This window comes from Emydura macquarii, unplaced genomic scaffold (genome assembly GCF_026122565.2).
Source record: "Emydura macquarii macquarii isolate MOO-44397 ecotype Brisbane River unplaced genomic scaffold, CSIRO-AGI_Emac_v2 contig_3450, whole genome shotgun sequence".
Taxonomy (NCBI): Eukaryota; Metazoa; Chordata; order Testudines; family Chelidae; genus Emydura; species Emydura macquarii.
In genome coordinates this window covers 29139-55703 of record NW_027133587.1, presented here as the reverse complement: position 1 = coordinate 55703, position 26565 = coordinate 29139, and the positions used below count along the sequence as shown (strand labels likewise).

Sequence of the window (26565 nt, the reverse complement as noted above, 5' to 3'; positions counted from 1 at the left end):
GGGGAAGAAATTGTGGCTGTTGCGGGTGGGGACTCTCCATGTTTTGTGGAGACAATGAGTTCACCTCATCATCGTGTTATCTATTGTTATGGTTATCTCAGAGGTTATTTCATATCTAATCAGTGTGTGCGAAACAGATGTAAGTTGTAGGTATAGGCAGGTATAGACTGCTTATATGCTATTTCATATGATACTGAGTGAGAAATCGGGGGTACATGAAGACAGTGAAGATAAGCAGCTTGTGTTTGATGCAACAGAGATTAGTGGGAGGCAGGATTCAAAGAGAGATCTGTCCAGGCATTAGACTCCCTGACCTTTCTACAGTCTCCCTTTCATGTGCTGGATCCTAGACTTAACTTTTTCTGAGGGCGATCCCCACTGCTCACCCCTTTTCTGAGACTGGGTTTTCCAGTGGCAGGAACCTTTTTCCCATCATGGCTTTCTAACGAGTCCGACTGATTTCAGATTCCTGGTAGCGACTTGATCTCTTCAGGGGTGATGCTGCAACACATGGCAGCATTTTCAAAAGAAGCTGGCATTTATTAGACAACTAGAGTATAGGATTTAAGGGTCCTCAGGTGGGCCTGGTAAGGCAAAACTTAACTCAGCGTTAATGTTGGCAAAGTCAAACTTTCTCCCTGTCTCCGTTTCTCTGACAGGGGCAGTCGCCAGTTAAAAGCCCAGTCTGTAATCCAGTCCCTCTGACCCAAGATGCAGTCCTTTGGTACGCACTCATTACAAGTCAATTTCCAGTTATTACATCTCCCATTGTCTCTGCCAGATGCTTCCTTCAGACACAGACATTTCTTGATAGTGTCTCCGTGCCAATCTGGCCAGGTCTACCTTTCTCCAACAGCCAAAAAGGAATTCAATCCTTCATACCCGGCAGGTAACAAAGCAAAATGAGAGAGGAAGACGAGTCTTACGTATTTTTCATAAAATAAATAAATCCCACATTCTCCACAGGGAGACCTGATCAAAGCAATGGGCTAAGACACCAAATCATAAAATCTTACAAAACAGGGCTGGAAGGGACCTCAACAGGTCATCTAGTCTGTTCTGCTGAACTGAGGCAGGATGAAGTATCAGTATACCATTCCTGATGGATATTTGTCTCACCTGTTCTTAAAAACCTCCTATGATGAGGATTCTGCAACCACTCTTTGTAAATCTATTCCAGTACTTACCTATGCTTAGAGTTGGAAAGTTTTTTTTTTTGTATTATCCACCCTAAACCTCCCTTGCATCAGATCATGCCAATTACTTCTCCAACCTTCAGTGGACATGGAGAACAACTGATCATCATCCTCTTAGAACAACTCTTTACATATTTGAAAAACGGTTCTCAGGTCCTGTCCCGCCCGAGTCTAAACCTGCCCAATTCTTTCAACCATTCCTCAGAGGTCATGTTTGAGGATAATGAGGTCACTTTTTACTTTTGAACGGATCTGAGCAGGGTGAGATGAGAGAAAAGAGTGAGGTCCATCAGAAAGACGTTGCTCAATTATGTGCCCGAGTGACAGTCAAAATGATGGTGCTGTTTGTGGTGATAGGGAAAGAAGATGGGGGAGATGGCTTGAGGGGAAATATTAAGAACTTTGCTTCCAGCCAGTTGAGCCATTGATCTTGAGCTGGTGGCTAGACATCCAAGAGGAGATGGAGAGAGGCAGGCTGAGATTTCAGTTCGGACAGAAGGAGGCGGGGCGGAAGTAGCAAGGGAGATCTATGAGTTATGAGCATAGAGTCAGTTGTTGAATGTGTGTTTGCGGATGAGATTAACTGGAAGTAAGGTGCAGAGGAAGAAAAGAAGGGGACCCAGGACTGAGCCCTGGGGAACTCAAACAGAAAGTTGGAACAGGGGATCAGAAGGATCGTTGTAAGAACACACTGATGCAGTGACTGGAGAAGGAAGAGGATGTGACTCATGGATCTCTTGATGCCAAGTGGTAGAGGGCACAGAGGTGTCTCGTGTTTTACTGAGATCCCACAGACAATATACATGTTAGTTCAACTAAGGGCGGCATGTAAGCTCTCTGTCCAGCCCCCTGGTTAGCATAAGCACTGAGAAATCTGGGGAAGGATAACATTTAGGAACTTATGCATCTATACCTGGAAATTATTTTCGTAAAGATTGAAACAGATTCCTTTCAAGCAGGCGGTAACAGACCTTTCTCTCTCTGCCTGGCCACGTGCATACTGGCCATTGTACACCTCACAATCGGTGCCTGTTTGTAGACAAAGCCAAAAGCTAATGAAGAGATTGTGAAATCTTCCAAAGAGGGAACAGACAGGAAAAATATAAACCAGCAGGATCCTGTAGATGAATGAAAATCATGAAACGGCGCAGCACATTAGGCGGTGGAGAGGGACACCCTGCATCCTCCGCCGTGGAGGCAAGCCAACAGTGGACGTGTCTCACGAAAGGAAGATCACGGCTTGGCCTGGCTGTAAAATGCTGGAAGGACTTTGCCAGAGCCTTTGAAAGGATCTCATGATGTAAGCTGAGGGGCTAGGAGGGGGTTAGGATTTTACCAAATGTGTAACCATTTGTTTCCCCAACTTCCACTTGCTGTCACTTGAATCTCCAGCCTTGGTGAGCTAAACGGGTCCTAGTTTTCACCAGAAATGCGTCTGAGAGCCGGGTGTTCAGCAGCGTGGTGAGGTGAGGTGTAACAAGTAATCCGGGGTGTGCTGCGTCTTTGAGAGTTGCGAAGCCGCGAATATGGGGAGCGTCCAGCAGAAGAAGCGCTGGGAGCTCCCGGGAGATGCTCAGGGGATGCCGGGGTTGAGTGTGTCTATTGCTAACCTGCTAAGAGGAAGCAGACAAGGCGCCCACCTGCGACGGGCAGGGGGTCGCAAGGTGTCTGACAGCACTGGGTATCCCGGGAAGCATCAGAGAGGAGAACTGGGGGAGGACAAGGGCAGGCCATAGCTCAAGAAGAGGAGCACGGACAGAGGTGTCCCCAGGAACTGACCGGCGACGGAGGATGGAGACGCACTGTTGGGTTTTGGCTCGAGGGGGGTGACTAGAGACTTTGGCTGCCACAGGCACGGTGGAATCTCTGCCTCACGGAAACAGTCCCAACCTTCTCCCTCCCACTAGCCCTCCTGTTCCGCACCCCCAGGTAATCCGGATCTCCTACCCAACCCTCCCCCTCCTCCATACCCCCAGAGCCCCATGCCCTCCACCTGCCCTGGTATCTGTCCCTCCTCTTCCTCCCATTGTACCCCACCCTGCCTCATCCTCCATACATACCTCCCCTTTCTCACATTGCCCTCAGCCCTCCCTGCTTTGCAGCACCCTAGGAGTGCCGTGTCAGGGGCAGTGAGGTCCAGTGGTTAGAGCCCTAAGTGCTCAGGGCTGCATGGTCAAGCAAAAATTGGGTGCCAGGGTCCAGCTCAGAAGACCAGGAACAGCAGGGTGACAAGACAGGGGCCAGGAACAAGGGGTGGTCTATCTCAGCAATCAGGGCCAGGATCTGCCTCACTGCCCTGGTGGCTTCCAGGCTCAAACTGAAGGTCTGGATCCCTCCGAGGCCCCGGGAGGAGCTGCCCGTCGTCTCCAGTGCGGGCAGTGCTTCCTACAGTGGCTGCTCTCCCAGGACGTGCATCGCCAGTGGCTCTGCCCAGGCTGGAACGGAATCGCCACCCAGCTGGGAGCTCCGCAGACCCACATTTGTACCCCCAGTAATTTTCATGCAGCAGCTCCGCATCGCCGGCTACTGAGGAAGGAACCTCCCACTGTCTCCTCTCAGCTGGGCTCCCCCTGCCCGTCATACCCTTCATGCCTCTGGGAAGTTATTGTAGCAGACCACCACCTCTACCACAGCTAAGGTTCAACGTAACTTTCTGTTTAAAGATCAGCTATTCTAGTTGCTCTAAAATCCCCTTGCTTACTAAGAATCCCTTGAAATTTGCTGGTCATCAAGTGGCTGCAGAGCAGGGCTAGTGGCCCAAATCCGGGGTTATTTGATTGACAGACAGCCCGCCCCAAAGCAGCTTTTCACATTCAACACTGGCATGTTCTTGCACAAACCTAGGGCTGAAACTCTGCTTCTGCTGATCTCAGTCACTTGGCATTGATCTCAACTAGTACATGCCCTCCCCGCCAGCCTTGTTGGGGAAGCAGAATAGTAGAAGCTAATAACTGTAGAGGTTGGAATTTCAGATTGACATAAAGAAAAGCGCAGAGTGAAATAGACTCAGGTGCACATAAAACACTGCAAGACTCTTGCTAACAGCCAGAGGGTTTCCAGCAATCTGCTCTCATGGGAATTGACTGGCTGAAGAAAACATCCGGTGTCCATTGAACCTGAACGCCACCCACGCATTTGAGTTAAAGCCCTGCCGCTGACACCTTTCCGACGATGTGTGCCGTGCATTCTTCTTGCATTCTGCAGGAGTTCCCCTTGAAAGCTTTGCCCTCGGACACCAAAGCTTCTGGGTTAAGAAGCATATTTTCAAGCGCTCTAAAATCAATGGGCTGACTTGGACCTGGTTTGCTCTTAAAAGTTTTGCCTCTACAGCTCTGCTGTTTAAGGCTGTGAAAAAGCACACGCGTACGCACACACACGCGCCATCCAACATAGCTCTGCTGGCAACAGCTTAAGTGTGGACAGTTATGGTGGCAAAAACGTCCTTTCTTTTTTAAAAAAAAAAAAAAAAAAAGGAAACTAAATCCTCATAAATTACATTCATGCAGGGTGAAGGTTGCCCAGTGCTGTCTCAGGCCTTTCACCATATGGACAGTGGCTAAGCTTAAACCTCTGCATACCAATAAATAAAGAATTAAAGGACACGCCATCCCTGCAATAACCTTAACTCTGCCCAGCAACCTCTCCCACTGCTGTTGTCAGGAGCCACTGGAAACGGTTCTGAAAGGGAGGTGCCAAGGTGAAACAAGCTGCTGCATGAAGGGGAGGATTCTCCATCTCTTGAAGTCTTCATCTCACGATTGGATGCCCTTCTGGAAGACGGTTCCTTCCAAACACAAGATATTCAGCTCAGTACAGCAGTACCGGGATGAAATGCTATGGTCTCTGTTCTACAGGAAGTCAGACTAGGTGACCTAATAGTCCACACCTGGCCTTAAAAATCTATGGACCTAGAATCGATACAAAGACAGACAAAGAGAACAGGCCCTTGTTTGTGTTGCGTTGAAGTACCAGGGTTTAGCTGTGTGCACGGTATCAACTGTAGCTTTCATTGAATGGCGGAGGGTTGAACTGGAGCAGCTGGGCGGAATGGCGACTGTGGTACGAAAAGAGGGGCGTGTGAACCCTGGGGCACCGAGGCTGCCTCCTGTCTGTACCAACTGGTGTAGGAAACATCAGTGCAGGGGCACAAAGCAGTGTGCTTGTCATGGAGGTTGTCAAGATTGCGGCAGTGTACACACCAGCAGTCCCCAGGATTCAGTGAGGGCTAAGCAAAGGCAGTGATCGAGAGAAGGCAGCAGATCGAGGGCAATGATTATTTCCCTCTATTCGGCACTGGTGAGGTCGCATTTGGAGTATTGTGTCCAGTTTTGGGCCCCCCACTACAGGAAGGATGTGGACAAATTGGAGAGAGTCCAGTGGAGGGCAACAAACATGATAAGGGGGCTGGAGCACAAGACTTATGAGGAGAGGCTGAGGGAACTGGGCTGTTTAGTCTGCAAAAGAGAAGAGTGAGGGGGGATTTCATAGCAGCCTTCAACTACCTGAAAGGGGGGTTCCAAGGAGGATGGAACTAGGCTGTTCTCAGTGGTGGCAGAACTTGGAGCAATGGTTTCAAGTTGCAGTGGAGGAGGTCTAGGTTTGATATTAGGCAAAACTTTTTCACCAGGAGGGTGGTGAAGCACTGGAATGAGATACCTAGGGAGGTGGTGGAATCTCCATCCTTAGATGTTTTTAAGGCCTGGCTTGACAAAGCCCCAGCTGGGATGATTTAGTTGGGGTTGGTCCTGATTTGAGCAGGAGGTTGGACTAGATACCTCCTGAGGTCCCTTCCAACCCAAATCTTCTAGGATTCTATGAATGACGCAGAAGGAACCCCCCGGGGAGAGCAAAAAGTTTGTAACATTTTTCAAGTCTCAGATGGTCAGTGTTTGAGTGCTGGCCAGGTGTAGGCAACTTCTGTTCTTTAAGCCAGAACTAAACCCACATTTTGCCTTAGCCAAGAGAAATTGTTCGACTTTGCGCTCTACTGCTCCTGTGCTCTGTTCCCAAAGCGTTCTCTAGCAGGGGAGGGCAGAGCGCTGCTATGGGTGTCATTGACGTGTCGGGGTGATGCTGATGCAGGGCAGAGTAGAGACTGCAGTGTGGGGGTGAGGTGAGTCTTAACTCTGCGTTTCCCCTTCTAATAACGGAGGGGACGGAAATCCTTACCCAACGAGGTCACGTTCTCGTAGTTCTCCCGCATGACGTCTCTGTAGAGAGCTCTCTGGGCGGGGTCCAGCAGAGCCCACTCCCCCTTGGTGAAACACACAGCCACCTCCTCGAAGGTCACCAGCCCCTGAAAAACAAGAGTCCCGTACTCAGCACCTGCTGCCCCACTGACAACCCCACTATTCACAGTGACGATCCATGGAAGCTCTGAGAGAGACAGACAGTCAGCACAGTCCTAGCCCCACCCGGCTCAGAGCCACCAGGAGGCACCAGAGCATGGGGAGAAAGAGAGAGCCCTCGTCCCTCCCAGCAGAAAAATGGGGCCTTCACGTTCGTCACACACTCACTAGCCAGAGGCGGGTGCAGGAGACAGAGATCCCAGCAGGGTCCAGGTCAAGCCCCCTGGTAGGAATCCCAAGAACCTCCTTGTGGCCAGCAGCTGGATGTGAGGGGCCAGGTCACCTTCCCTACACCACATTGCTGGGTGGGTGTCCCCTTCATATCTCATACCAGCCACTGGCTAGCAGGTTGAGGGTCAGGACTGGAAATCTGGTCCGTTTCGCAGCCCAGTCCACACGTTTGGCTGGTTTGTTTCCTGTTTCACAAAGGAGGGACGTTTCTCCCTCAACACCCAAGGATTTGTTCCTAGAATCAAGGCCCAGGTCAAACAAGTCCCAGCAGGTTCGTCACACTCTGTTCCCCTCCCTTTCTTCACCTTGTGTATTCCCTGCTCCCTCCAGACCTAACTCCCCAGAAGTTCTGCCCTCTGCAATATTTACTGCCCCTCCTCCTCCAGCAGGACACACCGGCAAGAATCTCTACCTGAACGATCTCCACCGCAGCCATTTCCCTTCCCTGTCTGGTGGGAGGCTGGGATGAGCTGGAGCGAGACACGGATGATATTCCGCAGCCTGTCAGGGCAACGGAGAAGATTTCAGAGCCGGATTTAGTTAATTTCACATCACGATTCCCCCCGGGGGCTCCTTCCCTGCAGACCGAAGCTGTAGATTCTGCCATGCTTGGAAAACGCCCAGTCACCGTATTACACCGTATTACAGACCTGGCCCTTCCCACCCGGGCTAAACCCACCGAGATATTCTTAAAGCCTCCAGAAACAGGGTCTGAATCCAACACCAGACCGGGACAGACCCTTTGGAGGAGTCCCAGGGCCTATGTCCCCAGGGCAGCGCACGCCTGCCTGGGGCGGGGAGAAAAGGGAGAGACAGGAACTGGTTTTTCCTCTGCCCCTCGCTCACCTTGTTCTCAGGAGAGTCAGTCTGCCCAGGGACACTGCCGTAGGTGTGTCTGGCTGGGTTAGAGATCTGGGGATCTGCCCCCCACTTATTTCTCTGGGCACCCTCCTTTCTTCAATCTCTCCCCTCTCCTGACCCCCCTAGATGGGAGACTTGGACACCGTCCCGTTCTTGGGAGCTTTTTCTCTCTGCCACAGGCCCAGCTCTGCCAGTGCCTGGAAGGGGGGGGGGAGGGGGATCCCAGCCAAGGAAGATTCCTCTATCCAAAGAGGCTGTGGGAGGCAATACAGTGGTGGGGGATGGGAGGGGGGGGAGGAATGTAAGGCCCTGGGCCAAGCAGGTCAGTCCAGGTGATGGGAACGATCCCTTCTGGCCTTCATCTGAATGAGGGCAGCATCTCTGGGGCTCGCCCACCCCGGGGAGCAGAGATGGGGGCGGGGGGCCCCCACTGGGCAGAGTCAGTTTCCTGCCCCTCCCCGGCCCTTTCCCCAAGGTCGCTCTCGGTCACCTGGAGTCTCCCTCTGGGCAGCTGCTGGCAGCAGAGTCTGGGCCGAGCCCGGCCCGGAGAAGGTCCCCCCTTGGCCGGGCAGGGAAGGCGCGGTCAGGACGGTCTCTCCTCCCCCAGTACCGCCCCGGAGCCCAGCGGAGGCAGCTGCCGCGATTCGTCCCCACGCCCGGGAGCTGCCCCGGCGGCTGATCGCGGCTCTTTGTTCTCTGCGATCCCTGCATCCTCCCTCCCGCCCCCCGCTCCCAGCTGCTGCATCCAGCCCCTTCCTGTGCCCTGCAAATACCAACCCCTGGATGCAGGCTGCCTGCGCTCGGCCCTGGGCCGGTCTCCAGGGGCTGGAGCCAGCTCCCCCCGAGACACCATCTGCGCCCCCTCCCGCGGCCGTGACTGCCCAGAGCTGCTGCCCTCCCTGGGAGACACCGGCTCTGGCTCCCCACGAGGAGGAGCCGATCCAGCTCCAGGAAAAATCCCCCCCAGGAAGGGATCCCAGCCCGAGGGGGAAGGGGCTAGACAGGGAAGGAGGCGAGAGAGAGACGCTGACAAAGGCCTGCAGGGAGAATAACTGCGGAGAGGTTCCCAGCTGCCAGTCCTGCCCAGCTCCATTTAGTGCATTATCCCTGTGTTGATCACCCCAGTGCGCGGGGGCAGGGGGAATATATCCAGTGCCGAGCAGGACAGATCCCCCTCTTTGCCAAGGGGGCCTGCACAGCGGTTTCCTTTCTCTGCCCCCCAGGGTTACGTGTCACAGGGACACTGCTGGGATTATTGTCTCTTCTCTCGGGGGCAGGGAGCGCATCCTTTATCTGCGTGGGGGAACCTCGCATGCGCATGTGCACTGTTCACATAATGACTAACCCCGCCATTGGTTTTACTAGAGTATTCTCCCGCTGCCAGAGTGGCCCGGCTGGTGAGCGAGAGATGGCCTGGCTCTTGTAGATCGGCTTCCCGTGATTCGCTTTATTTACACAAATACACCCACCCTGGAACACAGGCAAAGAGCGCACAGGCAGCCCCCTCAGCACACACCAGCTCCTGATTCCTGGAAAGCTGCTCTGTGCCAAGTATCGCCTCATATACAGAGAATAAAGCAGAGTGAAGTCTGCCATCGGCCACGACTTCTCTCCCAGGACAGCCGCAACACAGAACTCACAGCAACACGTTTATCTTCCAAAGACTGACCATTTGCTCGCACGCTAACGAAAGGAACCTATCAGGCTGCGTAGCAAGCAGGGCCAGCTGGTGCCTCCCATGATAACAATGACAATTCTTGGTGGAAAGGAGCCAGGAGCTCTTGGGGGAGAGGGGAAGTCATCCTCCAGAACGTGTTCAGGCTGGGGCTGCCCTGCTGAGGCTGGGGAGTGTGTTGTTAATGAGGGGCGAGGAGGCTGGGTGGGGAGTGGTTCCTGTGATTTCTCAGAGCTCTGTGCAGCTTTTAGATGCACCTAATATCCCAGATGGGGTCAGGTCTTTCCCAAGCCCCTCAGTAATAGAGGATTGAGATCTGGGGGTGGTCAATTTCCTGCCCTCTCTCTGGCAAGGAAGAGTGGCAGGGATTCTGAAATGAAGTGAATTCGGGAACAGATTATGCCTCTTTTCTGGCACTGACTTGAGGCAAAACCCCTCTGCGAGCGCAGTGGGGGGAGAAGCCAATGCCCCGGGTGTCTCTCCGCCACCTGGCTGGCGATGTCTGGGATCTTGGTGTTACTGCCGGGGGACCCCTGGGGTGTGTTGCCATTTGCCATTCATGTACAGACCTTTCACCGCAAGGGAAATCACCACGTTGAGTGGGGCTGGGATTGGGGGGCAGGATGGAGTGAGAGAGGAGACCCCAGAAATCAGCCAGAATCCAGGTCTCCCCTTCAATGCAATGAGTATCTGGAACACCCACCCTCCCCTCCAGAGATTGAACGTCGTAGGGGTTGTCTATACTACCATTTGCTGCAGTGTAATTTACGTTGCTCGGGGGCATGAAGAAGCCATGCCCCTGAGCAGCGTAAATTACACCAACCTAAGATCCGGCCTGGGCAGCACAATGTCAGCGGGAGAGCTTCTCCTGCCTCTCACAGAGGTGGTTTTATGATGTTGCACACTGCACCTTGCAAGCTCATTTACATTCGTCCGTCAATTTATCAAAGAAATTGATATGCACCACTTTAAGTGAGGCCTCTGCACATGCTCAATCCACATGCAGTGTCAGGGCTTTGTCAAGCCTCACCTTAAAAACCTCTAAAGATGGAGATTCCCCCACCTCCCTAGGTAACCCATCCCAGTGCTTCACTACCCTTCTAGGGAAAATGTTTTTCCTAATATCCAACCTAGACCTCCCCAGCTGTAACTTGAGACCATTGCTCCTAGTTCTGTCATCTGCCCCCACTGAGAACAGCCTAGCTCTATCCTGCCTGGAACCCCCTTTCAGGTAGTTGAAGGCTGCTATCAAATCCCCCCTCACTCTTCTCTTCTGCAGCGTGAGTCCTCTTGCAGGAGGCTGATTTGTCTTGCATACCCCAAGTTTCACCTCACTTAAAAAACGGCTTGCTCACAAAATTGGACATAAAAATACAAGCCTCAGAGCCAACGACTACTGAAAAATGGCTTGCTTTCTCATTTTTACCATATATAATTATAAAATAAATCAATTGGAATATAAATATTGTACTTACATTTCAGTATATAGTCTATAGGGCAGTATAAACAAGTCATTGTCTGTATGAACATTTAGTTTGTACTGGCTTCGCCAGTGCTTTTTAATGTAGCCTGTTGTAAAACTAGGCAACTATCTAGATGAGCTGAAGACCTCTGCATACCCCCAGGGGTACGTGTGCCCTTGGTTTTGATAATCACCATTCTATTGCTGCAACCACCTTGGCCTGCTCTGGTCAAGTCTAAGTCCTTAGTTCCTGGTTACTATTTCTCTGTGCTAGGAAATGTGAGAGTAAAACCTCCACCCACAACTCCAGAATGTGAATTCCTTAACTTTAGTATCTCTGTTCCCTACAGAAAAGTACAAAAGCCACTTCTTTTGTACTGGGACCGACAAAATTAAGGTAACACTAAACTATTCTGATTGCTCAAAGCAGGTTTCGGGGGTTATGTATTTTTGAAAGAAAAAATCAATTTGGATCCTTCAAACTAGCCACATGAGGTGAAAAAGAGAACACAGACAAACCTTGTTAGTAAAAGCTAATGTCCTGAGCAGGACAGCAGCAGCGGTTTGTAGCTGTGGGTGTGTGTATTTTGAATATATGACCCCTTTCCCCATAGCAATACGTTTTAGCCTTCTTTGGGCATGGCTGAGTGGTTATCCAAGTAGGGCTAATCCAAGGGGGTCCTTGAAAATAGGTTTGAATCTTGCACCTGGCTTGTTTTCACTGCCAAAGGATGAATCAAGCTGCTTCTACCTAAAAACTACCCTGTTGCTCCCCAGGAAAAAGATGCTGTAGCAGAAGAAAACCACTCGATTGGAGTCATCGAACATCTCTGTCCTTACAGGAGGGGGGAACTCTGTGGGATACAGAGTCTGCTGGGAACCCCTGGGGTTTTATTCCTTTCTTTAATCACTGTGAAAGAGCAAACAGCAAGAGAATTTGTTCCTAATTTATATGCACCACAAATAAAGGCAGGATGAATTATTTCCAGGGTTGCAAGTACTAAAAATGCAGACTAGCAGAGGATGGTTTCGATCCATCGACCTCTGGGTTATGGGCCCAGCACGCTTCCACTGCGCCACGCTGCTCTGCTGTTTTTTAAATTTTCTATGACATGTTCAGAAAGCTGCTCTTTGTTCTGCTGAGCTGTGAACCACAACTGGGAGAGTTGCCACCATGTGATTTTTATCAGCTTTATAGGAAGGTATTTTTAAATGTAGCCTTTCAAATCTCGAGCAATAAACCGAAATGTGATGGCTGTATTCTTAGGTGGTGTTCTCTCCAGTGAAAACATCATAGTCCCTTACTTTTCTCTTGGCAAGATATATTCAGTTGGGGGGAAATAGGCTTGAAATGAACAAAATTGTCCCGAAATGTTTTTATGTAATTTATCAGGAAACATTTACGATTCGTTCTTCATCACCTCTGTATAAGAATCTCACTCTCCACCTTCTTTCCAAAACACTTCTCAGTGTTGCTGACAGCAAATTCATTTCTTGCAGCAGACACACACCTAGACTTATCAAATCAAGGGTGGTTTATAGGCGGTAGATATGGCAATGAAAGCGGGTTGCCCCTCAATGAGTGAGAATCATGGTGTAGATCAGTGTTTCTCAACCATTTAGGTAGCAAATACCCCCTAACTTCTGAAAATTTTAATAAGTACCCAACACTCAATTTTCCATGCTGAGAAATACAATCTTTTCCCCCTTTACTGCTGGAAGACTGGATTTCTCATAAAACAGGAGAGTTCTGAGTTCTGCGTGGCTGTGGCAGATCACAAAACCCGCTGCTGTTTCTCCCTTCCTTCCTCCTCTTCCTCCATATAGGAGCCAAGGTCAACACCAGCCAACCACTATGGCCTGATGGCGGGGTCACTGTGGTGTTTTCCTCACACAGGTGGGAACTTGTGAGTTCTGAGCAGGTACAAGCGGCCCACCAGAGTGCATAGCACTGCTCCCCATGGCTGTCCGAGGGGGGTGCAGGCCTGGGGCAAATCACACTGTGTGAGCCACCTGCCTCCCTCCCAGCTGGGAGCTGGGACCAGCTGGGACCAGGCTGGATGCAGGCCGCTGCCACCTGGCTTCCCCAGAAGTCAGCGGCTGCCCCTCACCTCCCATCACTGGGTTTTTTGCCTGAGGGGTACACGTACAGCAGGTTGAGAAATGAGGATGTAGATACTCCTTCAGCACATAGGAGCAATCAGAGAAAGGCTTTCGATTCCCATTTTATGACACCCCCTCCCTGCCCCAGCTTTCCCCTCTGCCGGTGCAGCGCATCTCTCAGGTCTTAACCTTGGCACCTGCCCCTGATTTTGCCCCCTCCTTGGCTCTCTCTTCCCCCTGCTTTCAGCTCTTCCACCCCCACCCCCGTGCCTTCAATTTGGCACGGATTCTGCCTCCTCATCTGCCTCCTTTATCCCCTGCCTCACGGGCTAAAGACCGCCCCCCGTCTCAGGAAGGTTTTTTTCCCGGCCAGAGACCTTGAGCCCCGAGCGTCACTAACCCCCTGCGGGACCCGGGGCAGGGCCAGGCCAGGGTAGGAGCCGCCCCTTCCTGCCCCCGCAGCCTTTGTGTGTCTGCAGCCGCCGAGCCATGGCCGGAGCCGGGACCGGGAGCGCAGCGCCGAGGCTGCTCCGGCTCTGCGGCGCGGTGGGTCCGGGGCCAGCGGGCGGATCCCGGGGGGGCGGCGTGGGGCGGAGTCACGCGTGGGGCGGACACGCTCCCTCCGGGAGGGGCCGAGCTCTGGCCCCACTGCCTGGTTCACACCCTGCCCCGGGTGGGGGCCCGGACTCCCTGCGGCTGGAGAGGGGCTGCCCGGAGCTGCGGGGGCCCCAGCTCGGCAGGGAGGAGGGAGCGGGGAAGGCCGGGGGTGGGGGTGTCGGGGGGCAGAGCCCGGCTCCGGGGCACAGGAAGGGGGAGTGCCGGGGATCGAGGGGTGCTGGGGTTTGGGGCTGTTTGGAGCTGGTTGGGGGGTATCCGTGGGGGGCAGAGCTGGGGGGTGTTTGGTTTGTGGGAGGGGGTCCCTGCTCAGATCTGGCACCTTGGGAGTTGGGGGGCAGTGCCTGGAGTTGGCTGCTTGGGATGTGATGGGCACCAGGGCGTTGGGAGCCGGGGGTGGGCTGCACCCCTGTCCCGTCAGCCTGGGGTGTGGGAGTCCTGTTGTTTTCTCTGCAAAAACCGGGTCCCTGTTTCATCCTTTCACTGCCCCCCTCTCCCCAAACTCGCTGGGGCTGGACAAGAGCTGGGATAAAAGGCTGAATCCCAGGGACTCTGCCTGGGCATCTGCAGGGCAGGATGGGCCCTGAGATCTGGCAGCTGGGAGGCCTTTTCTAGCAGTTTTTAACCCCCCTCCACTCCTTCCAGGAGGCAGCGCCAGAGCATCTGGCCCCTCTGAGAAAACAGATAGATGCAGCCAAAGCCGAGGAGGAGCAGCAAAGTGAGGAGCTGCTGGTAGGTGCCCAGAGCCCCCTGCCCTCAGCTTGGCCTGGGATCCGAGCGCCCTGAGTGACATGGTGAGTGCAGGGCCCGTCCTGCCATCCCCAGCCAGGAAACCGTCCCCGCTGAAGCCCAGGGAGAGCGCAGGGTCTGACACATGTGGGTGACACGATGCCCTTAGGGTGCAAGAGGGTCTGGGTGGGTGTCAGTCTGTGTTAGCCCAGAGACCCTGCCCAAGGGCTGTTTGGATGTTACAGTGACCGGGTCCTTTCTACCACCTAGGGGACATGGGCAGGAAGGAGAGGAAACGGGCTGCAGAGATGGAGGGTTTGGCTCAGGGCAATTTGATGAGGTTTGGGGAGAAGATTCCCTCCTGTTGGCGATGTACAGCTCACCCCTGCCCTGAGCCTCCACCCTTCCCTATTCTGATCTGGCACCTTGGGAGTTGGGCGGAAGTTGGGGGGGCAGTGTCTGGAGCTGGATGCTTGGGATGTGATGGGCACCGGGGAAGTTGGGAGCCGGGGGGGGGGTGGGGGGTTCACACCAGTCTTTTCATCACAGGGGCCTGTTTTCTTTGGGAATCCTGGTCCCCCTTTTGCCCAACCCCGCTCAGATCATCCTGGCTGCGGTTGAACTGGACCCGGGTATAACATCCAAGTGCCTCCCAGGGACTCTGCCCGGGCATCTGCAGGGCAGGACGAGCCCTGAAATCTGGCAGCTGGGAGGCTTTTGTAGCAGTTTTTAACCCCCCTCCACTCCTTCCAGGAGGCAGCGCCAGAGCGTGCGGCACCTCTGAGAAAAAAGAGAGAAGCAGCCAAAGCCGGGGAGGAGCAGCAAAGCGAGGAGCTGCTGGTAGGTGCCCAGAGCCCCCTGCCCTCAGCTTAGCCTGGGATCAGAGTGCCCTGAGTGACATACACTCATAGAAGATGGAAGGGATCTCAGGAGGTATCTAGTCCCACCTCCTGCTCAAAGCAGGACCAACCCCAACTAAATCATCCCAGCCAGGGCTTTGTCAAGCCACAGCTTAAAAACCTCTAAAGATGGTGATTCCACCACCTCCCTAGGTAACCCATTCCAGTGCTTCACCACCCTCCTAGGGAAAATGTTTTTCCTAATGTCCAACCTAGACCTCCCACTCTGCAACTTGAGACCATCGCTCCTTGTTCTGTCATCTGCTCCCACTGAGAACAGCCCAGCTCCATCCTCCCTGGAACCCGCTTTCAGGTAGTTAAAGGCTGCTATCAAATCCCTCCTCAGTCTTCTCTTCTGCAGCCTAAACAAGCCCAGTTCCCTCAGCCTCTCCTCATAAGTCTTGTGCTCCAGCCCCCTCATCATTTTTGTTGCCCTCCACTGGACTCTCTCCAATTTGTCCACATCCTTCTGGGGGGTGCAAAGCTGGACACAATACTCCAAATGCGGCCTCACGAGTGCCGAATAGAGGGGAATAATCACTTCCAATGATCTGCTGGCAATGCTCCTACTAATGCAGCCCAATATGCCGCTAACCTTCTTGACATCCAGGGCACACTGCTGACTCATCTCCAGCTTTTTTTTCCACTGTTACCCCCAGGTCCTTTTCTGCAGAGCTGCTGCCTAGCCCGTCGGTCCCCAGTCTGTAGCTGTGCATGGGATTCTTCCATCCTCAGTGCAGGACTCTCCGCTTGTCCTTGTTGAACCTCATGAGATCTCTTTTGGCCCAATCCTCCCATTTTTCAGTCACTCTGTATCCTATCCCTGCCCTCCAACGTATCTACCACACCCCCACTTTAGTGTCATCTGCAAACTTGCTGAGGGTGCGATCCACCCCATCCTCCAGACCATTAATGAAGATGTTGAACAAAACCAACCCCAGGACCAACCCTTGGGGCACTCCACTTGTGACCAGCTGCCAACTCGACATGGAGCCATTGATCACTACTCGTTGAGCCCTATGCTCTAGCCAGCTCTCTATCCATTTTAAAGTCCATTCATCCAACCCATACTTCTTTAACTTGCTGATAAGAATACTGTGGGAAACCATATCAAAAGCTTTGCTAATGTCAAGGTATATCACGTCCAGCACTTTCCCCACATCCACAGAGCCAGTCACCTCTTCATAGAAGGCAAATCAGGTTGGTCAGGCATGACTTGCCCTTGGTGAATCCATGCTGACTGCTCCTGATCACCTTCCTGTCTTCCAAGTGCCTCAAAATAGATTCCTTGAGGACCCGTTCCATGATTTTTCCGGGGACTAAGGTGAGGCTGACCCATCTGTAGTTCACACATGGTGAGTGCAGGACCCATCCTGCCAGCCCCAGCCAGGAAACCATCCCTGCTGGCGCCCAGGGAGAGCGGAGGGTCGGACACGTGTGGGTGACACGATGCCCTTAGGGTGCAAGGGGTGGCTGTGCAGGAGAGGGTCTGTCTAGATATTGGCCCCAGGGCTGTTTGGATGTTACAGTGACCGGGTCCTTTCTAGCACCTAGGGGACATGGGGAGGAAGGAGAGGAAACATGGGCTGCAGAGATGGAGGGTTTGGCTCAAGGCAATTTGATGAGGTTTGGGGAGAAGAGTCCCTCCTGTTGGCGATGTACAGCTCACCCCTGCCCTGAGCCCTCCACCTGTCCTGGCCTATGTGAATTTCCCATCATCCACTGCAAGAGACCCCGTGATCTGGTCAATAACTCCCCCATCGGTTGGGAGGCACATGTATAATTCTCCCCCGTTTCCGAGCTGACCTCTCCCTGTGATTGCAGAAACAGACAGAGGCTGAGCGGCAGAAGATCATGGGGAAGTGGAAGGAGCTGCGGGAGTTTCTGGAGGAGCAGGAGCAGCTGCTGCTGTCCCAGCTGGAGGAGCTAGAGAGAGCCATTGTCAAGAGAAGGGATGAGGGCGTCCAGGAGATTTCCCTGCTGAGTGAGAGGGGAGGAGAGGAGGAGCAGCAGCCGCTGAGCCGATCCCTGCAGGTCAGGCTGTGTCATTGAAATAACAACCTGCAGCTTTTCTATAGGAGCTTCTCCGCCCCACATCCCAAAGCACTTTACAAAGCAGGGTCAGGGCGTGATCCCTGTGGGACAAAGGGGGAAGCGAGGCAGAGGGAGGGGCAGAGCCCTGCCCACGGTCACACGGTGAGTCTGTGGCAGAGCCAGGGATGGATCCTGGGAATCCTGGATGCTGCAATCCCAGGACCTTCTCTCCTGCCCCGCAAATGTCTGTCTGCAGTGGTACTTTGAGGGTGAAATCCCTTCCCCCCAGACAGACATCCTCAGCCAGGCCTAAGGCCCCCTGTCACCCCAGGTTAACTGGTTTACTTTGGTCAAACCTGTGGGGCTGTCAGCACGAGTGAGTCTTTCACGCTCAGTGCAGAGAAATATTTGCTTCCTGTAAAGTTCTCGGGGGAGAAACTAGCCACTGTGGCAACCTCCCGGCAGGGATGGCTGCGGCCGCTGAGAGCAAATGTCCCTGCAGGGAACAGACGGCAGCTGCTCCCTGCGCAAGAACCCGAGTGTCTGAAATTCCCCAAATACCCGAGACTCCCGCAGTGATTCCCCCGCAGAGCAGGAGGCCCCGGCAGCCTGGGACAACCCCCCTGACTTGCCTCTTCTTTCTCTCCCTTTCCAGGGTGCTGGGAGCGCTGGGGGAAGGTAAGTCCCCGGCTCCATTTTGCTCCCCTCATGCTCAGTTACGCTTGGAAACTGCACTAAATATTGCGCCTCCCCTGTCCCTGGAGTGGGACATGCTGGCTCGGTGCCTGCGATCACGTCTCCCCTAGCGACTGCCTCAGCACGGGGAGGAGCCGGTTACTATCTGCCGGCTAATACGGGTCATGGCAGGGCCGGCAGACATATGGCCATGGGCCAGGCCTGGCGTATTGCCGTGGCCGCATCACGTCTCCAGCGTGCGCAGAATCTCAGCTCCCGATTTTTATTTTTTAAAGTAACGTTTCTAGCCCCCCTGCTTACAAAGAAACCTTCCCAAATACAAACGGGCCCGGGGTCGCCTTCCTGAGCCTGCCAGCGGCCTGAAACGGAGGCTCAGAGAGGTGTGACTCGCCCTTGTCCGCTGTTAGTCTGACTGGCCTGCTAGCTGCAATGGCGACCCTTTAATGTCAACATTCAACGGCTGATCACGTGAGCAGGTGCAGTGAGGGGGTGGACGTGAGGCCTTTGGGGGTGGGACTCGGGGGCTGCTGTAGGGAGGGAAAAGCAGAGGAGAGACACAAAGACAGTGAAGCGAAGGAGAAATGGAGAAAGGAGGGTGGGAAAGGAAAGGCAAGAAAAGATAGAAATAGCAGGAGGCTAATTGTGTGCGGGCGGGGGCTATTTTCCCATTGAGTGATACTGATGGGGACAATAAAGGACTTAATAAATAACAGTAACTAACAGTTGGTGTGGGGAGATCAGGCCCATTTCTCACCCCTCCCCCTTTCCCTGGCAGGGAGGCCGGGACGTCCGAGAAGCCAGAGCCGAGGTTTGTGGAGCTGGAGAAGAGACTCGGCAATTTCTCTCTGAGAAGTGCCAACCTGCAGGAGGTGCTGCTGGGATTCAAAGGTGAACGGGAGTCTGGGGGAGGCGTTTCCCCTCGTTAGAGCGCCCTGCGCCCTGGGGAGGGGTTGGGGGCTCTAGTGATGTCACTGACCCTGCGCTCCGTCTCTCAGCCTTTCTCAGCGGGTCGCCCTTCCCCACGGGAGCAGGCCTGTGAGCCTGGCTTTATCTGCAGCGGCTGTGTTATCCACCTCAGTGTGTGTCACCATCTCGTACTTAAAAGCAGTGACGTTAATAATCAATAGGAAATTCCCTATGAATGCGAGGGCCTGAATTCTCACCTCTCCCATCCTCTCCTTCCCTAGAGACTCTGCGCCTGGAGCTGGGGAGCGACACAGGTACGTGTCTGTCTCTGACGGGCTGCGTGGGGATTTCAGACCAATAACCATGTTAGTGACAGGGCATCACGGCCTCCAGCCCCCGGGTGCGCCTGGAAGCCATGGAGCAGCGTGAAGCAGGATGAGCCCCATGACTAATTCACTCCTGCTGGGAAGTCTGATGGGGATTCAGAGCGAATCCTGATCTCACCCTTTGAAAGGTGTGAAACAGGGTCAGAGGGACATCCATACACTGAGTAGTCAGACAGTTTTTAATGAGTGACCGAAAATGGCCATGGGCGGATGGGGGGCAGCAAAAATCTCTGGTGGAGCCCTGCTGTATCCTGTGTAGATGGACCTTGAAAGAGAACCGAGACAGGGTGTACAAACTGGCTATAAATGGGAAGAGAACACTGTGTTGTATGTGGTCTTAATTGTGAATGAGGAGAAAGGTGCTGTAGTGTATAGCTGTGTTTCTCACACATTTCCCCTATGGGTGATCTGTTGTATTGATTTTAAAGCCTTAAAGGGTGAAGTGTGTTTTATAAACTTTTTTTCCTGTTTAATATTAACAGAGAGCGATAGGTCTTTCTTTCTTTCTTTCTTTCACAAAGGCTTTGGTTTTGCGTTTCTTAAAGCCATTTCTTTTAGTTGAAAGTTTATGGATTGAGCGTGAGTTGATATTTTCACTTGCCACGCTGTCTCACGCCCCCTTTTTTTTTTTTTTTTTTTTGGGGGGGGGGGGGGCAAAGTTTGTGCTCTTTCTTGTTGCTTAGACAATTTTGATTATTTGCGTGTGAGTGATTTCCCCCCTTCCCGCCCCCCCCGGTTTTTAAATAAATGGTTCATTTATTTTTGAACCGATTCATTTATTATTTTAATTAAATAGAATCAGTGTTTGTTTTCTTTTCCAACCCCTTTTAGCATTTTAGAATTTGTCGTTGTTTGTTGTTGTGAAAATAAAACAGAAAGCTTTTGTTCCTCACCTAGTTTGAATTTGTACATAATATGAAAATTGACACAACAAGCCCAGTTTTTACTGCTGATTTTAAGGCCCTAACAATTGTCCACAGCAACAATTTCAGGATACTGACTGATGACAGAATTTAGTATAAATTTTTGAGGTTTTTTTTTTTTTGGGTGTAATATATTTTCACATCAACATATTGGCCTCTATTTTGATGGAATGAATAGCTCTTTGTATATGCAATGGGTAACCTGACACAAACAGTTCCTTTATAAGAATGACATTGCAAAGGTTTTCGGTGATTAACGGTTGCTTTTTCTTTAATGATAGTCTTAAGATTAGTTCCTGACATGGATGTAGTTGGTTTAATTTTTTTTTTTTTTTTTTGCTTTTAGAACTGTTAATTTTTAACATACTTGTTTTTTAATTGTTTTTTAATTGCTAGAATTTAGGAGGTTAGTTTGGCACTTGTCACTTACTTTTTTTATTTGTTTAGATTTAAGTATTTGAAGGAATGGTGGTTAACTCTAATAATGACTTTTTTATATATAACATAACTAACATGTAGAACTTAAATTGTTACCAGTACTGGTTTTTTATAGTTTGAGAGGTTTTTCTTTCATTCTTTCTTTCTTTCTTAATTATTTGCTTGCATAAGCAATAGTTAGGGTTTCAAATTTATTTTTTTGATACAATACAGCACTTATGCTATGTTCTAACCATGCAATTTTTAAGTAAAACTTTTTTGCCTTTCTGAGGGTAAATGAAGCAAGGGGCTTAAATTTTCACCCTGCGAACCACCAACACACCCAGGTCTCTTTCTTTCTCTGTCACTTCCAGCTCATAAGTCCCCAGCTTGTTGCAGAAATTCTTATTATTCGACGCTATGTGCATGACCTTGCACTTTGTGCTGTTGAATTTCATCCCATTTCTGTCCCTCCAGTCTTCACGGCCATCCAGATCTGTATAATGTTCTGATCTTTTTCTGCGTTGCCTCCCAACTTAGCATCTTCAGCAAATTTAATATCATTTACTGCACCAGCACTGGGCAGACTTTCTCCAGTCCCTGCCTCTGCCTTGTCCCCGAGCTCCAAGGGGAATGTACTGCCCCCAGTTTCTGTAACGTCTGTCTGCAGGGAAAGAGTGAGGGGGAGTCAAGCTGTGGCATGAACTCAAGTCCCTTCTGAGCTCTCACCCGTTAACCCTCTCACCCTGACAGTCTGTGGAATAACATCTGCATTTAGCTCCACATTGGCCCATCCTCCCAGGAGACAGGGAAGGAAAATGGCTGCAGAAGAGCAGATGCAGGTAGGGATTACAAGGCCGTTACTGGTGTTTTCCTGCTGGAGGGAGAGGGGCAGAAAATACATAGGGGATTGGAGCTTCTGGGGAGTTGAATTTGCAGGTAGGAAGGGTCAGGAAGAGAAAAGGGAGAAAGGGAGAAGAACAGGGTGTGACAAACCTGCTGGGGCTTGCTTTTTACTTGGGGACTGGATTATAGAAACAGATCCTGGGGGGTTATGGTGGAAATTCCTTATATGTGGCACAAGAACCAAACCCTCTGGGCTGGGCTGGGAAAACTTATTAGATTCCCAGGGCTGGAATATGAGCCTATTAAGTGGAAGCTGCTGTGAGATTTGAGGGAGTGACCGACCAGAGGGGCTTCCGACTGCTGGCAATGGAGAAGGTGTTGGGGTTCCTACCAGGGGGCTCATCTCCTGTACCAGCCTCTGGCTAGATGTGTGATGAGTGTGAAGGCCTGCCGGTCTCTGTCTGCTGGGAGGGAAGTGGGATGCTTTGAGCAGGGTGCGGCTCTAGGCTTCCAATTAGTGGGCCCTGCTGTGTTAGGAATAGCGGGCGGTGTCTGGGGCCAAAGGAAGCGAGTGTTGGACTCTTGCTGTCTCAGGGGCCGGTGACCTTCGAGGAGGTGGCTGTGTGTTTCACCGTGGAGGAGTGGGCTTTGCTGGACCCCCGCCAGAGAGCCCTGTACAGAGACGTCACGCAGGAGAACTATGAGAATGTGGCCTCGCTGGGTAAGGATTCCTGTCCCCTCGGTTATTAGAAGGGGGAATGAGGAATTAAGGTTCGCGTCGCTGTGACAGATTGCAGAACCCCTGGGGTACCGGCTGGGAGATGGGCTAGCACTGAGCCCTCTGTCTGACCAGCTTGGGCTCCCTCTCACACGCTGATGCTGTGACAAGCCAAAAACCTCTGGCAGGCATTGCGCTTACACGGCCCTCCGCAGGCGGGCACCACACCCAGCTCAGTTCAGTGAACGCTTTCCAGCCGCTCACGAACCAACATGAAGGAAGTTCCAGCTGGCTCCTCAAGCCAGGACTCCAGGATTATACAGTCTTGCCCTGGTCAAAAAGCCTGACCCGTGAAGATTATCGCCTCTGCCCTTCCCTCAACATGGAAGGAACATGCACGGCTTTTGTGGCTGAGCTCAGTTTGCCTAAAACACTTCCCTCAAAAACACACGGGTTCAGGTAAAGCATGAGACGAGTTGATTAACTACAGGCAAATAGATTTTAAGCACACCCCCCTTTATATCACAGTCACAGTTCTGCCGAGCCGCTCCAACACGTCCCTCCCCCGTTCAGTTGGAGCAACACCAGCCCAGTGCACGCGGCTGGAGAGCAGGCAGATAAATGCTGCGGGAGTCCTGTGACACCTTAAAGACTAACACGTTTATCTGGGCATGAGCTTTCGTGGGCAGAAACCCCCGGACACGGCCTCCTACAAAGTGGGTTTCTGCCCATGAAAGCTTGTGCCCAAATACATTTGTTAACAGGATTTTCGCTGTTTTGCTAAAAACAGACTTAACACTGCTCTGGAACAGATAAATGCTGGTGTTCAGACTCATGGAACAAAGCCTGAACAATAGCCTATTTCCTTAGTTCTTCCTCATGCGGTTAGAAATTCCTAGATTTTATGGCCGGAAGAAACTATGAGGCCATCTAGTTTGACCTCATGTATAACAAGCCATAGAAGTTGGATGTCCCAGGGGGAGGAATGAAGCTAAATGCAGTGGGTGGAATGGAAGAGGGTGTCCTATTGACTCAGGCTTTGTCTGTGGCCAGTTTTGTTCAACATCTTCATTAATGATCTGGAGGATGGGGGAGATTGCACTCTCAGCAAGTTTGCAGATGACACTAAGCTAGGGGGAGTGGTAGATACGCTGGGGGGCAGGGAGAGGATACAGAGTGACCTAGACAAATTGAAGGACTGGGCCAAAGGAAATCGGATGAGGTTCAACAAGGACAAGTGTAGAGTCCTGCACTTAGGATGGAAGAATCCCATGCACAGCTACAGACTGGGGACCGATGGGCTATGCAGCAGTTCTGCAGAAAAGGACCTGGGGGTTACAGTGGATAAGAAGCTGGAGATGAGTCAGCAGCGTGCCCTGGTTGCCAAGAAGGCTAACAGCATATTGGGCTGCATTAGTAGGAGCATTGCCAGCAGATCGAGGGAAGTGATTATTCCCCTCTATTCAGTGTTGGGGAGGCCGAATTTGGAGTATTATGTCCAGTTTTGGGCCCCCCACTACAGAAAGGATGTGGACATGTTGGAGAGAGTCCAGCGGAGGGCAAAAAAAATGATGAGGGGACTGGAGCACAAGACTTTTGAAGAGAGGCTGAGGGAACTGGGCTTGTTTAGTCTGCAGAAGAGAAGAGTGAGGGGGGATTTGATAGCAGCCTTTAACTACCTGAAAGGGGGTTCCAGGGAGGATGGGGCTAGGCTGTTCTCAGTGGTGGTAGATGACAGAACTAGGAGCAATGGTCTCAAGTTGCAGTGGGGGAGATCTAGGTTGGATATTAGGAAAAACTGTTCTTCGAGATGTGTTGCTCATGTCCATTCCACAACCCACCCCCTGTCCCTGCTGCCGGAGTTGGCAGAAAGAAGGGACTGAGGGGGCGTAAGGCCGGCAGTGCCTAATATACCATGGCATGTGTGTGGGGCTCCAGGGGGCGTCGGAGCCGGCCCTACGGGATCCCTAGGGGGAAGAAAGGTCCAGGAACTGTGCATGGAGGTATGCACTCACCTACAGTGGAATGGACATGAGCAACACATCTCGAAGAACAGCAGTTACTGGTAAGTAACTTTGTTTCCTAAGTGCAGGACTCTGCACTTGTCCTTGTTGAGATGGTGTTAGTTAAATCCTACACAGTTAAGCACCTGGCTCAGTGACCCCATGATATTACTGCTTTAAAATAGTCTGGAGTTAAAAGATTAGAACATTTTATGGTGACGGATTTCCCGTGAACTCGCCTGTTGTCATGTGTTTTCTTTTCTCTGAGCAGAGTTTCCAGTTTCCAAATCTGATATGATCATCCAGCTGGAACGGGGGGGATAGCCAGGGGTCCCAGGTGTCCAGGGCTCAGAGGATAGAGAGATCCCGGGGGGTGCTTTCACAGGTGAGGAATCATTAAACCAGCTCAAAAGCTGTGAGTGCCTGAAGGAAACAGCTGGGATTCCCTACAAAGACCTTGTTAACTCTCAGAGTTCGGGATTGTTCCCAGAAGGTGCCGTATCCCCATGACAGATATCACGCATGGCTTCCCTCCCATCCTAGAAGGATTTTCTGCCCACTTCTCTCCTGGGCGGGAAAGAGCTTGGTGAGGTTCTGATCCTGGGTGTTTTGGGGTTTTTCCCTGTCTCCATAGCATTTGTTTTGGTTTGTCCTCCCCTTCCCCACCCCATGTTTCTGAGGTTTCTCCCTCTGTCCTAGCAGGCGATGGGATGGTGAGTGACAAGGAGGAGCAGAATTCACAGCAGGAAGATATGAAGCAAATGGAACCACATGTGGGGTTACTACAAAGATCTACAGGGAATGTGTCCAGGAATCATGAGCAGGGAAAAGCCAGCGAGAGTCCACACAGGCCAGAGAGAGAGCTGGGAAATCAGCCAGGGGAGAAAATGAGTAAATCCATTCATTCTCAGGGAACTCAGAAGGAAACCACAGCACCGAAGAGAATCCTCACGGGAGAGAGAAACACTACGTGCACTGAGTGTGGGAAAAACTTCAATAGCCGCTCACACCTTATAGAACATCAGCGGATCCACATGGGGGAGAGACCCTACGAATGCTGCAAGTGTGGGAAAAGCTTCACTCGGAGCTCAACCCTTATTAGGCATGAGAGGATCCATACGGGAGAGAGACCCTATGAATGTTGTGACTGTGGGAAAACCTTCAGCCAGAGCTCGTCCCTTATGACGCATCAGAGGATCCACACAGGAGAGAGACCCTATGAATGCCGGGAGTGCGGGAAAAGCTTCGCTCGGATCTCAACCCTTGTTACACATCAGAGCACCCACACGGGAGAGAGACCCTATGACTGCTGCGCATGCGGGAAAACCTTCAGTCAGAGCTCAGGCCTCATTGCACATCAGAGGATCCACACAGGAGAGAGACCCTATGAATGTAGTGAGTGCCGGAAACACTTCAGTAGCCGCTCAGGCCTTTTTGACCATAAGAGAATGCACAGGGGGGAGAGGCCTTATGAATGCTGGGAGTGCGGGAAAAGCTTCACTCGGAGCTCCCATCTGATTACCCATCAGCGAATCCATACCGGCGAACGCCCCTATCAATGCCATGAGTGTGGGAAAAACTTTTCTCAGATCTCAGCCCTTGTTAGACATCAGCGAGTCCACACGGGCGAGCGACCCTATGAATGCTGCGAGTGCGGAAAAAACTTCTCTCAGAGCTCAGCCCTTACTGCACATCAGAGAATCCACACTGGTGAGCGATCCGAGAGATGCCTCTGGGGGGAAAAGCTTCCATCAGAGCTCAGCCCTTGAGTAGCACCAGAGAATCCACAAGGGAGATAAACACCATAAATACCTTGTCTAGAACTGAGAAAAAATATTTTTTTCTTTCATACGTTTGCTAATTCCCACATAATTTCAGGCTGTTTGAAGCATTTGCATCATCACTGGCTCTCCAATCTACCCAGTGAGTTGCCCACTTATGCTTTTTAAAGAGCCCTGGGGCTCTATCAACTCCTTTATCTTATGCATCATGGGAGTGTGTCCCCCTCCCCCCAGGAATGTTCCCAGGTTGGGAAGTAAAGGGTGACATCAACGAACTACACTGAGGTAAAATCTCCCAGCTGTTGCCGTGTTAGAAAGTAACTATTCTTTCAATAAAAACACAGCCCGTGTACAGCGGCTGGGATTATCTACCACATTTTCTCATGGCCTGACCTAACCTTGATCAGTTCTCCTAGTCCAGTGTTTCTCAACCTTTTAGGCAGCAAGTACCCCAACACTCAATTTTCCATGCTGAGAAATACAATCTTTTTCCCCTTTAGCACTGGACGACTGTATTTCTCGTAACACAGGAGAATTCTGCAGTGCTGTGTGGCTGTGGCAGATCACAAAAACCCCTGCTGTTTCTCCCCTCCTTCCTCCTCCTCCTCTTCCTCCATATAGGAGCCAAGGTCAACACCAGCTAATCGCTATGGCCTGATGGCGGGGTCACGTGGTGTTCTCCTCACACAGGCGGGAACTTGTGAGGTCTGAGCAGGCACAAGCGGCCCACCGGAGT

General features: G+C 51.8%; 2 protein-coding genes and 1 pseudogene across 2 annotated transcripts in view; 2 read left to right on the top strand and 1 right to left on the bottom strand.

Moving 5' to 3' along the window:
* LOC137144291 (zinc finger protein 850-like) overlaps window positions 1–8149 on the bottom strand; it is a 91106-nt pseudogene extending 82957 nt beyond the window's left edge.
* LOC137144297 (zinc finger protein 271-like) overlaps window positions 1–26258 on the top strand; it is a 58910-nt gene extending 32652 nt beyond the window's left edge. The window contains exons 4-6 of the mRNA XM_067534505.1: window positions 17720–17744; window positions 18776–18798; window positions 25174–26258. Of these exons, the coding sequence (XP_067390606.1) occupies window positions 17720–17744; window positions 18776–18798; window positions 25174–25817 (692 nt within the window). The 3' untranslated portion in view covers window positions 25818–26258. The remainder of the gene's footprint in view (window positions 1–17719; window positions 17745–18775; window positions 18799–25173) is intronic.
* On the top strand, window positions 13322–25112 carry LOC137144307 (E3 ubiquitin-protein ligase TRIM7-like). The gene is made up of 11 exons (XM_067534527.1): window positions 13322–13422; window positions 14137–14223; window positions 14974–15060; window positions 16944–17153; window positions 17809–17831; window positions 18625–18737; window positions 19037–19069; window positions 21235–21323; window positions 21922–22048; window positions 24320–24433; window positions 24751–25112. The coding sequence occupies exons 1-10, from the start codon at window positions 13366–13368 to the stop codon at window positions 24370–24372; spliced, it is 879 nt and encodes a 292-aa protein (XP_067390628.1). The 5' UTR covers window positions 13322–13365; the 3' UTR covers window positions 24373–24433; window positions 24751–25112.
* Window positions 26259–26565: the final 307 nt, after the last annotated feature.